The following is a 15,971-nucleotide window of genomic DNA, read 5'->3' as shown; positions in this document are numbered from 1 at the left end:
GGAGCAATTCACAAAATGGCTTCATACGCCATCTCTGAGTGAACCGCCGGACAAGTTGCATAATTTGCTTTGTTTAATCAACAAATGCGTTTTCTTCTAATCTCCCTGCTAAATTCGATTCTTATTCTACATCGCAAAAGTACCCGTGGAGTTACTTCAACGTTGTCTCGAGTAAAAAGTATTCTTTTTAAATAGCCAAAAGTTAAGTGTGTCAAGAAACACGTCGCATAATTAAGAGAATAATATTAAGCGTTAATTAAAACGTTTTATAATAAGGCAAACTTTCGTCAACGGTCTCCTGTCAAGTTTGTGCGAGTTTTATTAGGAACGGATTGAAAGGGGGATGTTTTCTTCGCGGCCGTAATTTACTGAAAACGGTGTGGTTCGGACACTGAGATTAATTCAGTTGAAGTCGGTCAATCTTAAGGCGACAGCTGCCGTTGAAGGAATCCATTAGTAGGCTTACAGTCGTCGTCTTTCTCAGGGATAACCAGCATCCACCTCCGACAGGGGGGGAAGCATAACTCTGCTTTTGTTCGAGATAATAAGCCGCCATTGTTGAGATACGCGGATCCATCCAACGGCCTTATTGTTCATCGACCCGCTTCGCAGAGAATACTCACGATAAGAGTGAAATTCTCGAGATTCGTAGACCGGTCGTAACAAGCCGCGGGGCACCGTTTTCTGTCAAGAACGGCTTCAATCGAGTATTTTTAAACCGCGAATCCTAAACTCTCTAACCTTGTCAAGAAAACGACGTAATAAATTATTAAATCGGTCCTGCAATTAAATTTCTCCGCTTTAAATGTCAGAAGTTATTTTAATCAGCCTTAGATAAAATTTGAAACGAGCTTTGATAAGTACATCGATCTTTTTAAAATACAGATTCAACTATTTCAATTTCTCTGCGGAAGTAAATTATCTTGCATGTGTAGAGTAATTATTATTAAAAAAAAAAAATTAATAAATCAATAAGTTTCTCTAAAATTTCTAAAATTTCAAGCACGTTACTTTCCAAGCGAAATACCTTTTTCCGAACGCGAAATACACATGGCAATGATAATGTAAGTTGCGCAAGGCAATAGAAATCTACGGCGAGCCACGACTATGGAGTCGCCTTGGCTCGTGAAGCGGTACTGCACCCCTAGGAACAAAGTTATATCGGCTCCTAGTGCTGGGATCGGAGTCGTGGGGTGAGGCCCCCGCTGGCCGCTCCCGAGGGAGCGGCGAAGTTCGGTGATTACCTAGGACTCTCGTAGGAGCCTGCAGTTTCGTACTTCGGCAGCGCACTGGCTTCGGATACCTAACAGTCGAGCAAAGTAACTAAGGTTATTCGAGGGTGCGTGGACGGCGAGTGGGCAAGGGAGCGAGGGCGGCAAGAAGCTCGCGGAATATCAGAGCCGGGAGAGAGGAAGAGGCCAGAGGGATGCACCGCGCGATACGTCTGCATCGATGTATCCCTGGCCAAGTAATCGCACCTTCGGGAATACCGGAAGATCGTGATTGAACGGAATCTCCCATGCGACGCGCGTCTCGAATCAGTAAGTTCTTATTTGGCATTAACAGATTCAGTATCCAAGATGCCGAGGAATATCAATCATGAATTATTTCACTACCGTAAATATTTGCGATTGAGTATAAAGCGAATAGATTTGGGAGAGATTAAACCTCACGATGGAAAATAAATTAGAATTAACGTGAAAGAGATTCGATGTGACGTGAGAGCTTATTAATTGCCGTTACTTTAATTATATTCATTTTTTTTTTTCTATTATATTTTTAATTAAATTAAATCATCAAGCCCTCTAATCGCATTGAATAAGTACATTTAATTTTATTTAATTTTTTTTTTCTCTTATTAAGTGTGTACACACACACAAAAAAAAGATAATGCTTTTATGCTTCGTAAAGCTGTAATCTGTCAAACGATACGAATGCGTAAGAACGTACAGATTCTCTTCATCAAACGGTTCCCTCGACCGCAAGCAAAAAAGCGACTGGAATTGAAACTCCGGTAACTTCAAAGGGTACGAAGTATCGTAAGGACGGGATCTCGTAATAACCATAATTCAATATGGCTGTTAAGATGGTAGGCATCCCGAAACGATCTAAGCGCGGACTTTCATAGAGGTCAGAAATGGGTTGTAGTTACCCTTCCTGCATTGCCCACCCTCGACGATGTAGATACTATCTAAGAAGGGAATCCGGCGTTTACTATTGTTCTGTTGCGAGAGATCTCGATGCTCCCGCACGACTGCACCACGGTATTCCTTAAAGTTTGCGGCCGAAACTTTATCTTTGACATGAACTTCTCACAATCGGCAGAAGAACAGAACTGGCTTCAAATCGGTATGCGTTAATTCAATACATCTCTACATATACAATCACTTTGATATAACTTTAATTTTACTTAATTATATCAAACCAAAAATCTTGTCTGTGCAAAACGTAAAAATACCTGCCAGATAATTACCTTTGCGATATAAAAATTTTATGACCGACAGTGTGGACCCATCTTTATACATCTCTTATAATTTTCTGTTCTTCGATCTTACGTAATTGCGACTAATAAAGTAATCAAGCTGGGATTCAGAATTGCCGGACAATTTTACAGGCAACTATCGTTCGATCTCTCATCAAAAACCTAGTTTTCTTAAACGCGTTTGTGCAATTCTTCTAAATTATGTTATTCACTGTAATTCTCGTAAAAAAAAATTCAATCTCTTAACGATAACTACCCTCTTTTGCCTCCTTATTCTATTATACTATTTGATTCTATTCCGGTCTTGCAATTTTTGTTCATTACGCGCGATAGCTTTACAATTCAATGAAGCAAAATTATTATTACTGTTACTAAAAATGTCAAATATTACTAAGTATTTTTTTAAGAAACGTTGAAAATTTTTCGTGACACTTGCCCGAAACGGTCCACTGCTTTATTCGTCGCTCGACCGTTAGATCGAACTGCTCGGACCCCTTCAAATTGTATTTAGTCGGCCATTTTTCTAAAAAGCATGGGGAGGGATGAAATCGCTTTCATCATAGAGAAGAGAAAACGGGATGCTGGAGGGTGACGTTGCCAGCAAGGGTGGTGAGGGGTCACCCAATCAACCCCCAGCAAGCCACGTCTTACCCTCTCTACAAAGTTATCTTTCTTGCCCCTGCTCTGAACGCAGTTAGGGTACCCTCGAAATTCTCAACTATTGACCGAACCACTCTCGACCATCGTAACGATCAATCGGTGCTCATGTTACTAAGGAAGACGAAAGTTTCTTTAATATTTCCTAAGTCAAGGTACGAGAACTCTGCCCGAAGCAAACGTTCCGTCCGCGAAAACGTAGTGGAATAAAAATCAAAATAATTAAAAGCGTCGAGCAAGCAACTTCCAATAATAAGAATTATTTTAAAAATAAATAGCGCGGATGATTTGTTTCATTCTATTATTATAAAGACATGTATGTTGCACGACTGCATTCTTTTCAATACAAATGAATTATTTACATCGCTGCTACTCATCTGTACATTACATCACTGAATGCGAAACCACATCCATCTCTTTCCGTATGAATTCAATCTGAGCGAAAAAAAAAAAATATTAAATAATATATTTCGAAACGATATGTTTATATTCTGAAACATGTCGACGTAATGTAATGCTTGCGTACTCAAGCCCGATTTTCTTTCTTTTCTTTTTTTGCATAAAAATACAGACACAAACGCACTTTCGATTTCGGAGCTAAGCTATTACGCAGCTATCGATTTTCCGCATCCAATCAGCATGAGTAGCGAAACTCAGAGTGATAATGTCAATCCTATTTCGCCTACCGCAAAGTTATCCCATATAAACTTCTGGTAGTTCAACCTACGCGCGCCCGACGCATTTTCAATCTCGCAGAGCCTGTGAACTTTCGCCATAGATTTTATCACTCCAGGAAAAATAAGAACGATCGCGGAGCTACGGGAACAAAGTACTTCGCGACGCTTCGACTAATTCGCTTCAGTACAATTTTCACGAGCGACGACTCATTTTTTACCGCGGCAATTTCGTAATTTTTAACTTTTCCGCGAGATCAACCTTTTTATCCTTGTCCAGCGTGCGATCTCATAAAACACGAAGATCGCGTTTATCGAGGTGCGTATACACTCAGCGAACGAACACCAAACGAACATAGCGACTGCGAGCGTTCGTCGGTGATGCGCGTTATCGATGCGTTACTTTCGTAGTGATTGATATGTTTATGAACGTCAGCGCTCGCTGTTCGTTCGGTGTACGTTCGCTGTGTGCATGCACACCTTCAGGCAAGATATACGATCTTCGGATTTTGTAAAGTCGCACGGAAAAAAAAATTTTTTGAAACGTATTATGAAGACGAGAACAAGTCGCGAAATCAATGACGCCGTACGACTGTCCGGCGAAGCGTCAATAATTTCGACCAGCCTACTAACGTCTCTAATTTCCTTGATATTCGCATCGAAGGGTCCTTCCGCTCCAGGAGCTTAAGGATGCCAGAAATACCTCCGTGAGAAGATATAAACGCCTTGCAAGGGTAGGTCTGTAGGACTTGTATTAATTTCATATCCCTTCCGCCCTCTGACGCCGGGCCTGCGTTCAATCATCTATTTATTGCCGGTCGCGTCCAATCTGGTAAATGCTCTGTCTCTCTCTCTTTTCGAGATATCGCCTAGATGTGAGGGAGTGGCGGCTGGTCATTAATTTCCTCCAGCACTCCACTAAGGATCGCCGATGGAAAACACGTCGCGAGTCTCACCTGTGCAGTGACCAAAATTCGAGGCGACGGGCATTTAAATTTAGCAAGCGCGCGCGAATAATGTAGAGTTATAATTCACCTAGCGATATCGTAAATTAATATTAAAAAATCAAGTACAAGCGATCATAAAACCCGTTATCGCTACGTGGTTTTTAATCTAACGATTTAAAGTAACTAAAAGTTACGTTAACTCAAAGAGCCGATATAAATGAAATTAAAACGCTGAGTAATTAAAAAAAAAAGAAAGAAATTAAATATTTCGAAACGTTAATATTATAAAATAAGCCGTACTCACAGCGGATTTAATATCGAAAACTGAGGAACGATACGCGATAAACGCATACGCTCGCGATTAAAATGGTCCACCGATATGCGAGCGGTCTCTACGGGGGCTTTGCGTATCCGGCGGCGCGGTAAACATAGAAATCCCGAACGGAAATCTCGGAAACGTAGCGGAGAATTGGGACAACGCGCGCCCTTCGAAGTATCGCAGAAGCTCAGCGACGCGGGTTGCTTGGCGCGAAGTTGGACGCGCCCTATTAGCGAAAACGAGCCGATTCCTTGCTTCTAACTGCGAATACGCCGCACACTGAACACCGTAAAGGAATTTGCGGTCCGAGTTGCTACGCTCTCCGAGATCTGCACCGACCTTTCACCCTACACCTTGGGCTCCTCGCCCGTCCTACTCGCCCTCGCGCCACCCATTCCGACGGTTTGCTTCAGCCCCGATCATCCGTAGCCAGTCACCCCAAGGCTAGTTTCTCCCTGAAACCCTTAAGCCCAACTATCCGCAGAAGTTGGAATCTGTAGGTACCTACGCCGCGACGAAGCTACAAACTCGCCCCTTTTCGTAGCAAACTGCGTCGTTCGATATAGCCGCAGACGAAGATTTCGCGATGCGTAGATATTAGAGTTGCTGACCTCGATGATTAAGAGCCTAAAATTAGCGCGAATAAGACGGCAAGAGTGAAAACGCACAATTCAATTCTAAAATAATTCCCTAACGATATTCAAATTTTACAATAATCAAGGAAGTCGCGAGCATTTTAAAAAACTTGTTTTATTGTATTTTCTATGTACAAAAATTTTTTTTTCCAGTTCCGGTTTCGAATTCTAGTTCTCTTTCTAAACCGGTCGGCCTACCGCAGCTGGACCATCTGTATGAGCAACTACTCTCGTGTTATTCAGAAACGCAACGAAAATGTAACGACACTAAGTCGATGGAGTAGTTTGAAAAGTAGTTAAGAATAATAGGCGAATAAATTCAAAAACATGTCTCACGGCCTAGTATTCATTCCGTGCAAAATCGTGCCTGGCGAGAGATTCGTCGTGAGATGAAATTGAATCGTCGAGAGGGGTGGATAAGAATGAGAGAACGGGTGAAAGAACGACACGACGAGCGAATATCAGTGAGTGAGCGAGCGAGAGAAAGCGAAAGAGGGAGAGAGTCCCCGTCCAACCAGGAAAGACGATAAGCACCCTCGGGATTTCCTCTAAGGCGGGGCGGCGAGATTATGGGAGTCCTACGCGAAACTAGCGTCGGGCAATTATGGATGCCGATTGCCGGCATCGATCTGACAATTTCGCGTAGACCGCCAATTTCCATGTGATCTAGCCGCTGCGACTTGGAATTAATTAAGCTTAAGTTACGAGCAGGAGGCCCGCAAGGCGCAAAGCTGCCGAAGGTCGTCCACGAGATCGTCGGAACTTGGAACGATTCGGACGCGTCTCGGAGGAGTATGAGATCGATGCGCCGTGAGGGACATGCGTTTCGACAAGTAAGATATATCTTATCTCAAGTTAGATCCATCACGGCGATATATTAAAACCGGAAGGAACGTCTTACTGCTATCAATCCGAAAATACCATTTTCAATTCGTATTTTTATATTTAAACAATTTAAAAAAAAATACAACTCAAAGTGCTAAAATATTTAAATTTTAATTACAAAACAGCTGCGTTTTAAAATTGTGCACGAGTGAAAATTATTTTCCAGATTGACAGTCTTTGGATCTTGGCTAATCTTACTAATCTTCGATGATTGTCTCGTTCTCTGAGGATGAGACTACACAGTGGCCTCTCAAAACCACGGGCCTAACAATATTACACATCCGCCAATCACTGACAAGAAGATAAAGACGATGCCCGGGACGGATAAACCTTTGGTAAATCTACTAAATTCTAAGTGAATTCTCCACTACTCGACCGCATCGAAACTCATTTGATTAAACTTTTTTTTAATGATCCATGTGTAATTTTAAAAGTAACTCATGTACCTATTATTATATTTTATTAATAAACACATTTTCGCGATCCTACGTAAGTGAGATAACAACGTGGAAAAATAATTAGAAATGCGTTCGATGCCATTATGTTTATAACGAGTGAGTTCTGATAACAAAGTATCGTTCGTGACGTATGAGATAGCGAGCGATATAATTAAATATGCACCTCACATACTGTACGTGATTGATCAAACGGCGATAACATAATTTTATTAATTTACGTATACCGATAAATAATGCATGCCATTAAAATAAATATTTAAATAGAAAATATTAAATTTACGGAGTACGTACAAATTAAATAAAGGAATCTACGGAAATGGCATAATTATGCCAACGCTGTCGAAGTTGATTGTACATACGTAAAGTCAGAGTTTATCACGCTGAATATCGTAATGCATGTACATAATTGACTAAGCGCTTGTGTTATTTCCTAATATTATTTCTTGCTCTCCAGCAAAGTTGCATCTATAGACGAAAACTAAGCAAAACTAGCAGTTATCGTCGAATCGTTGCGTCAAATTGTCTCATGATACGAACATCGGGAGCGTTTAAGTAAGGCTAACAATAATTTAATATATATATTTCGTTTCTATGATTAATAATAATTTTTTATCAAACAATTTTACCTTTAACGAAAGTTTTATTAAAATATTTTTTAATATTTAAACTAATTATAATCAAAGAAAATTACAGTAAAAATTATTAAAAATTAGAAAAGTATTTCATAAAATATTTGCAGCGCGTAAAACATTCGTGAAATAAAAACGTTTAAATTGGCAAAGTTTAATAACAAAAAATATCATCGAAAATTTAAATTCTGATCCTTCTAAATAATATTAATTTTGTGTCGCTTTGTATTAAACACGTTGTGCGCATATAAAGACTCCAGTGAAAATGACGTAATGTATCACAGCTACGATAACAAGATATGTAATGTGTTTTAAAAGAATGTACTCTAATCTATTCCAAACGATATTAATATTCCTCTCATAAAAATATTATTTAACACCGTCAATCTTAGATTTGAATTTAGTGCACGTAATTAATTAATTTTAAACAGACAGAAAGATGTGAGAAATTTATTCAATTTATTCTAAACTAATTTTAGTCTAGTTCTTAATTTTAAGACACCTTGTATAAGCACGGCAACCACTTGTAAGCCGGTCGAAAATACTAAAGACATTCATTTGTTCTGTACCAGTCAGTCAATAAAGAGGTTTATATCTGAATACACTCTTCAACTCGTGCATGTGAAGAAGTAGTGCTTAACCCGACTAATCAAATTATTAATTCAGTATATCTACCTTTATTCGCGAGGCTACGAAATAATAGTTAAAAAATTCTTTCAGATTTCTAGGCAGAGCCATGTCCACGGACGTGCGAGGAATTGTATTATCCGGAATCGCATTGGCAAAGTAAGTGACGTTAATTTATTTCACACGTAAAAATTATGGCAAAATTATTTATTCGTTCATAATCGATTCGATATATTCAAAACAATAACGCAGGAATTTAATAAGTATTATTAAATAAAGCTAATATCAATTTTTATTTATTTAAAATAAAGGTAATATAAAAATTTGGAATATTTTAATATATTTCTAATTAAAATGCGAAAACGTATAAAAATCGTATATTAGATAACATATCCAGAATGTTTTAAAATAAATAACATGTATGTACTACCATGTGCTTTGAGGTTATGTCATTTTCAATATCCGAACATATGTATTAGGTTGGCGAATAGGTTTGTTCGACTTTTTAACGTAGTAAACCATAACTACAAAAATCGAACGAACTTACTTGCCAAACCAATATTTCCATAATAAAATATAAAAATAAATAATTAATTAATCTAATAGAAATATTGAAATTTTATAACGATTTGTTATCATTTTATCTATATTTAAAAAATGTAAAATTTTACTCAAGCATCAGCAAGTTATTCGCGAAATTAAAATTTAGATTTGAAACTTGTGATTTATATTTTAATGTACTTTAAAAAAAAAATACGCATAATAATAAATTTTTATAGAGAAATTCGGGAGGGCCTAATTAAAGATGTGAGCGCTTTAAAAGAAAAATTATCTGACTTTACACCTGGTCTGGCTATCGTCCAAGTAGGCGGAAGGGAAGATTCGAATGTCTACATAAAATCGAAAATTAATGCGGCTCGCGAAATAGGTATTGATGCTCAACGTCATCAGCTTCCTAACACGACAACGGAAATAGAACTCATCAACAAAGTTACCAAATTGAATAATGATCCAAATGTTCATGGAATTATTGTGCAAATGCCGCTTGACTGTGTCAACAAAATTAATTCCCATTTAATCACCGATCTGGTACTGCCAGAAAAAGACGTCGATGGGTAAATATATAACTACAATTTTTAATATTATAATTTTTATCCAAAGTATTTAAACGTGAATTTCATTTTTTATTTTAAACAAAATTATTTGCGTATTTCATAAAAAGCATATTTAATTTTAATACGATAACCTTTAATCATTAATAATTTTTAATTTATTGTTATTGATTTCTTGTTCGTATATAGTGAACGTATGGACGTATTCGATATTACGAAAGTGTGATATATCAAAGAAATTTTGTAACACACTGACCGACGATAAAGAGTACAGAAATAATGCCCTTTGACACTACACTGATAGTAACACATAGTAACACATACGCAGTTATATAATTTAGACAAATAATCTATTTACAGAGAAAAACAATTTATATTTTAATAATGTTCTCAAAAGATTTTTCTAACATTATTCTATTGATTTTACTCATTCAGATAAGTGATTTTTTTAATTACAGATTAAATACTATTAATGAAGGACGAGCTGCAATCGGCGATATGTCTGGATTTGTGCCATGCACCCCGAACGGATGTATCGAATTAATTAAAAAGTTTGTTATTTATCTCATCAAATTATACGCGACATTAGAAATATCTATCATTACTTTGCAATTATATCTCAAACTAATAAAAAAATTTTTTAGGAGCGGCGTGACTATTGCCGGCGCGCAAGCCGTTGTTTTAGGGAGAAGTAAAATTGTCGGCACTCCCGTTGCCGAATTACTAAAATGGCATAACGCAACAGTAACGGTTTGCCACTCGAAAACAAAAAATCTCCCTGATGTCGTAAGCAATTATTTTAATTCATTCTTTCTCGCGTGTGAAACAAAATATAATTTTTTTTTTTTAATTGATTTTAGGTACGTCAAGCTGATATTTTAGTAGTTGGCATAGGTCAACCCGAGATGGTTAAGGGCGATTGGATTAAACCGGGTGCTGTTGTCATCGATTGCGGAATTAATCCTATACCAGGTAATTATTAGAGTAAAATATTCTTGTTACTATTTTTTTTCTAAATTTTTCCTTAATTTTTCATAATACTTGTTGGCGTGGATAATGTTATCACCCTTTCTCTTTAATTTGCTTCCCTTCTCCCGCCTTCGTCTTCATTACGACATAACACATTATACACGACACATGAACAAAAAACATGGTCGATTTTTTTTAGTTTAAAATCAGTTGCGTTCGAGTAAGTACGTCATACAAACGCGTGTGTAATACATTGATAATACAAGTGCGTAAAGCATTTATCTTCAAATATATGAGGAAATACACATAAATTAACTGATCGTAAAGTATATACATATATTAGTTTGCAACAATACGTTAATTTATTTAAAAATAAATTTTCCTTTTTTTATAATTAAAAGAATTTTGTAAAAAAAAAAGAAAAATAAATTTTTTTAACGTAACAAACATAATCAAACAATTTCTAAATTAATTATATTATTTTAGATTCTACAAAGAAAAGTGGACAACGGCTAGTGGGCGACGTAGCGTATAAAGAAGCTGCTAAAGTAGCTTCGTACATTACACCGGTACCGGGCGGAGTTGGGCCAATGACGGTGGCGATGTTAATGAAAAATACCGTGATATCCGCGCAAAAGTCGGCGCAAAAACTCCTCAACGTTCAATGGAATTTACGAACTCTTCAACTGAATCCTGTGAAACCTGTACCGAGCGACATTGACATCTCCAGAAGTCAGGAGCCAAAATCGATCGCTGTACTAGCCGACGAAATCGGATTACTGCCCAACGAATTCAGCCCTTACGGTAGCAAGAAAGCTAAAGTCAGCCTCAACGTATTACAACGACTAAAGAATCAAGAGAATGGAAAATATGTCGTGGTAGCAGGAATCACGCCAACGCCGTTTGGCGAAGGAAAAAGCACGACTTCTGTCGGATTAGTGCAAGCGCTAACAGCTCATAAAGGCAGAAATTCTTTCGTAACTCTCAGACAGCCTAGTCAAGGGCCTACATTTGGCGTTAAAGGAGGAGCTGCTGGAGGAGGATACTCACAGGTACAAGAAAGAAATTTCTTGAAATAGCAATATTGTCGCGGTATTATTTATAAAAAAAAAAATAATAATCATTGTTTCTTATCAGAAATTAATTAATATATAATTTATTGCAGGTGATACCTATGGAGGAATTCAATCTTCACCTAACCGGAGATATTCATGCTGTTACCGCCGCGAATAATCTTATGGCAGCGCAAATCGATGCGCGATACTTTCACGAGTCGACTCAGACTGACAAAGGCCTATACAATCGACTGGTACCGACTATTAAAGGTGTCAGAAAGTTTTCTAAAATCCAGCTAAAACGACTACAAAAACTCGGCATCACGAAAACTGACCCGAAATTATTAACTGAAGAAGAGCAACATCGATTTGTTAGACTTGACATCGATCCAAACAATGTTACATGGACGCGAGGTATGTTATGAAAGCTTAAAAATAATATAATTGTATTTCTAATATATTATTTTGCGCAGTGGTGGACATTAACGATCGATTCTTACGGCAAATTACCATCGGTCAGAGCTCAACTGAGCAAGGTAAGACAAGAGAAACATCGTTCCGTATTTCTGTTGCGTCGGAAATAATGGCAATACTAGCACTATCAACCAACGTCGAGGATATGAAAAAACGGCTTGGTGACATAGTCGTTGGATTTAGCAAAAGTGGCGAGCCTTTAACTGCTGAAGATTTTGTTAGTATAGTATAATTAAAAAATTATACTATTATTTACTTTATTAAAGTATTTATAATTAACCATTTAAATAACTAAAAATCATTACAATTGAGTGTAAGCACACCGACGTTCTTCATAATTGCGCATAAGGAAAACAATTCGCGGCTTGTCTAAATATCTGTCTAATCCTCAGGGTATGACGGGAGCAATGGCGATTCTGCTAAAAGATGCTATAGAACCAACACTTATGCAATCATTGGAAGGTACACCGGTAATGGTACATGCTGGACCATTCGCTAATATAGCCCACGGATGTTCATCTATTATTGCTGATGCTATTGCCCTAAAATTGGTCGGACCGCAAGGCATTGTAATAACGGAAGCCGGTTTCGGATCGGATATCGGCATGGAAAAATTCTTCAATATAAAGTGTCGCACTTCTGGACATACACCGAATGCCGTCGTACTCGTGGCGACCATCAGAGCATTGAAAATGCACGGTGGTGGACCGCCAGTAACGCCCGGAGCGCCGTTAAAAAAAGAATATCTCGAAGAGAATGTCGAGCTTGTTAAAAAAGGTTTACCGAATCTACAGAAACATATCAGCAATGGTCTGAAACATGGTGTGCCCGTAATTGTGGCTATCAATTCTCACAGGTGTTTTTTGTTTTTTTTTTTTTTTTTTTTATAAACGATAATAAATTTCAAAATTTAGTTTTACGACGATTTTGCATCGTCTTTATATAAACAAAATAAGTGATTATAAATATTTTAATTAATATCATCGATCGTAGTTAAATTAATTGATGTTAATTTTTCAGTACCGATACTCAAGCAGAGCTAGAGCTCGTTAGACAAGCGTCATTGGAAAGTGGTGCATTTGATGCAGTGATATGCACGCATTGGGCCGAAGGTGGGGTTGGTGCTATAAATCTTGCAGATGCAGTAATAGCCGCGACCGAAAAAAATAGTAATTTTAAACTGTTGTACAATGTCGAGGACGGCATTGAAGAAAAAATTAATAAAATTGCTAAAGAGATGTACGGTGCTGGCCAAATCGTTCTCGCGGAAAAGGTATACAAAGATTTTCATTTAATACTACTTTAAGTAACATTTTATATATTATCATAAATTTTTACTATCAGGTGCGAGACAAAATCGACAACTATTATAAGTTAGGATATGACAAACTTCCAATATGTATGGCAAAAACTTCGATGTCGTTAAGTGGAGATCCCGCTATCAAGGGTGCGCCAACTGATTTCGTTCTCAATATTACCGATATATTTGTTTCGGTTGGCGCCGGATTTATTGTTCCTATGGTGGGAGAGGTAAATCTTTTTCCCGACTACACGTTTAATTAATAAAAAAATTATTTACCTAATAATTTTTTTTATTATTTTATTATTTATTTCAGATTTTGATGATGCCTGGACTTTCGACTAGGCCAAGCATTTATGACATGGATTGGAACAACGAAACAGATGAAATAGAAGGCTTGTTTTAAATTAAAAATTTCTATTATTTTATGAAAGAATTTATATTTTTGTAATATATGATATGAATTAATAATGTCTCAGACCATTCCTCATATGTTAATATGTAATCAATAAAGTTTTTATATTCAGAAAACTTGCATTCTTTATTACGTATGTACAGCATGACGATAACATCCCGTTGAAATAAATATATCGCGCTTTAAAGTACTACTTCAACATGTTTGTACATTAAAAAAGTGTCGTACGAAAAAGATATTTATTTCACTTTCATAATGGCACGCAATTTCGCCGATCGTGATCTCGGATTAATTTTAATTTCTTCAGTTGTAGGTGTTAAAACGTGTTTATGTAACATTTTCCATGGTGTTTCCGTCAATCTTTCAATTTCATTGCTATCAAACATTTTGCCATAATGCGCGTACCTTAACGCTACGGTATTGGCTACATTATCTGTTATATTTCCAGAAAGATGTCTCTTAACTACAGTATCTTCTAGCGAGTGAAAAGAAATCGTTACTAAAAGGCCGGACATTTTCAAGTATGTTTGAGCGAGAAGTATACCGTAATTAATTTCATTCAATTCATTATTAACAAAGATCCTAAGTGCTTGAAATGTTTTCGTGGCGCTGTGTGCAAATCTACCAAGACTATCTCTCCTGATTTCACCGCCTAGAGTGGATTCGATCAGCTGAGCTAACTCTTTCGTCGTTTCTAATTTTTTACACATGTATCTAACGTCTATAATGGCACGCGCGATTTTCTTAGCACGCTTCTCTTGCCCATAAATTTTTATTATACGAGCCAAATCCTCCTCCGTTGCTCTCTCCAACACATCCGCGGCAGTAATTTGTTCCGGATACCGAAATCCGTCCATTCTCATATCTAACGGTCCGTCTTTTGACAAAGAAAAACCTCTATCTGCCGTATCAAACTGCATCGACGAGCAACCAAAATCGAACAAAAAGCCATCTATACTATTTTTTTTTACATTATATTGTTGAAGTAACTGTGGCAACTCAGAGAATCTGCCTAACAAAGGAACTACTTGCTCTGGATATTTTTGTGATAATTCTTTTGCACGTTCGTATGCTGAAGGATCTCTATCTAACGCAAATATTTTTATATTGGGTGAATGCTCTAACAATTTAGTGGCATGTCCACCAGCACCAAAAGTCATGTCTATGTACACCTTGCCAGGCAATGGTGCCATATGTGCCAATACTTCTTGTGCCATAACTGGCACATGCAACTTTTTGTTAGAACAAACATCATTTTCAATGCTATATTGCCTGGAGTTAACTAAACACAAATAGTTAATTTTAATTAATGATACAGGTGTTCTGTTAATAAAATACCACCTATCACTACCAAACTTATATGCAGCATACCCATACTTAATTCTTACCATATTTTATTAGACGATTTTTTATCAATGTATAATATCTGTTAAATATTCCCTTCTCGTCTTGATTTAAATATTCTATCATCTCTGGAGTCAATGCCAAATTACATTGCTCCTTGTTCAAGCCACTCGCAGTGCTTAATAAAGAACGCTTGTAAATGTGTCCATGATAGTTTGACGAAAGTCTTTGCAAGCTTAAATAATATCGGTTACACTGTTCTTGATTCAGTTGTGTAGTAGCTTCACCCTTTGCAAACGCAATCTTCACCTGGTCACGAATGTGCTGCCCCAAGTCGCTAAAAATCATCGAACCGGGCAAATTAATTAAAGTAAATACGTCGCAAAAACTACTAATTAAATAACGTATATATTTTCTTCATCAGTAATCGTTGAAAGCTGAATGTAAATAATTCTAACCTAGCTAATAATACATTGAGCAACTGATATGTCGTCAATGACAAGCCGTGGCAAATAAAACTATGGCTTTACGGTACTTTACGTTATACTGTCATTACCTGCCAGCTTTACTTTTGTCCAGTGGCCACGATTCCAACAGTCTAATATAATTCTTATAATTACCGGCCATCACGTCCACAAGGTTTTGGAATTGGCGACATGAGACATCGTAGCACGCGTTTACTGGTAAAACGTTCACTAATTTACCTACTACTCTACTGATCATTTAAAGCGATGTACCGATTATAAATAAGTTAAATAAAATAAGCTAAAATACCATCAAATATATATATATATATATATAAATTACAATTTTTAGTACATTTGTGATATTTTTATTGCGACGTATTTACATTTTATTGCCTTCACGATTTATTTATTTGAAAACAACGCATTCGTGATCAGCTAGAAAATTAATTAAGCTTGCATTTGGAAAATTTTAAAAACACTGTTATTTTTCCAGCCTTTCTTCGGAGAAAAATTAATTAATAT

General features: G+C 37.0%; 3 protein-coding genes across 6 annotated transcripts in view; 1 reads left to right on the top strand and 2 right to left on the bottom strand.

Moving 5' to 3' along the window:
- Window positions 1-15,971, bottom strand: part of LOC139102966 (pancreatic triacylglycerol lipase-like) — a 195,239-nt gene that overhangs the window by 161,825 nt on the left and 17,443 nt on the right. The window lies entirely within an intron of this gene.
- On the top strand, window positions 7,505-13,754 carry Pug (pug C-1-tetrahydrofolate synthase, cytoplasmic). Of its 4 annotated transcripts, none has more exons than XM_070657371.1 (13): window positions 7,505-7,609; window positions 8,407-8,472; window positions 9,093-9,428; window positions 9,884-9,976; window positions 10,070-10,211; window positions 10,286-10,397; window positions 10,881-11,446; window positions 11,560-11,863; window positions 11,923-12,140; window positions 12,316-12,779; window positions 12,944-13,196; window positions 13,268-13,453; window positions 13,540-13,754. In XM_070657371.1, the coding sequence occupies exons 1-13, from the start codon at window positions 7,584-7,586 to the stop codon at window positions 13,627-13,629; spliced, it is 2,856 nt and encodes a 951-aa protein (XP_070513472.1). In that variant the 5' UTR covers window positions 7,505-7,583; the 3' UTR covers window positions 13,630-13,754. The 4 variants fall into 4 exon arrangements, with proteins under 4 accessions (XP_070513472.1, XP_070513469.1, XP_070513471.1 ...); XM_070657368.1 differs by lacking the exon at window positions 7,505-7,609 and adding an exon at window positions 7,937-7,956; XM_070657370.1 differs by lacking the exon at window positions 7,505-7,609 and adding an exon at window positions 8,179-8,273.
- Window positions 13,738-15,154, bottom strand: LOC139103035 (probable methyltransferase-like protein 15 homolog). The gene has a single exon (XM_070657373.1). The coding sequence runs from the start codon at window positions 15,027-15,029 to the stop codon at window positions 13,878-13,880; it is 1,152 nt and encodes a 383-aa protein (XP_070513474.1). The 5' UTR covers window positions 15,030-15,154; the 3' UTR covers window positions 13,738-13,877.

This window comes from Cardiocondyla obscurior, linkage group LG05, assembly GCF_019399895.1.
Source record: "Cardiocondyla obscurior isolate alpha-2009 linkage group LG05, Cobs3.1, whole genome shotgun sequence".
NCBI lineage: Eukaryota > Metazoa > Arthropoda > Insecta > Hymenoptera > Formicidae > Cardiocondyla > Cardiocondyla obscurior.
Note: the sequence above shows the minus strand (reverse complement) of the source record. Positions and strands in the feature narration are given on the sequence as shown.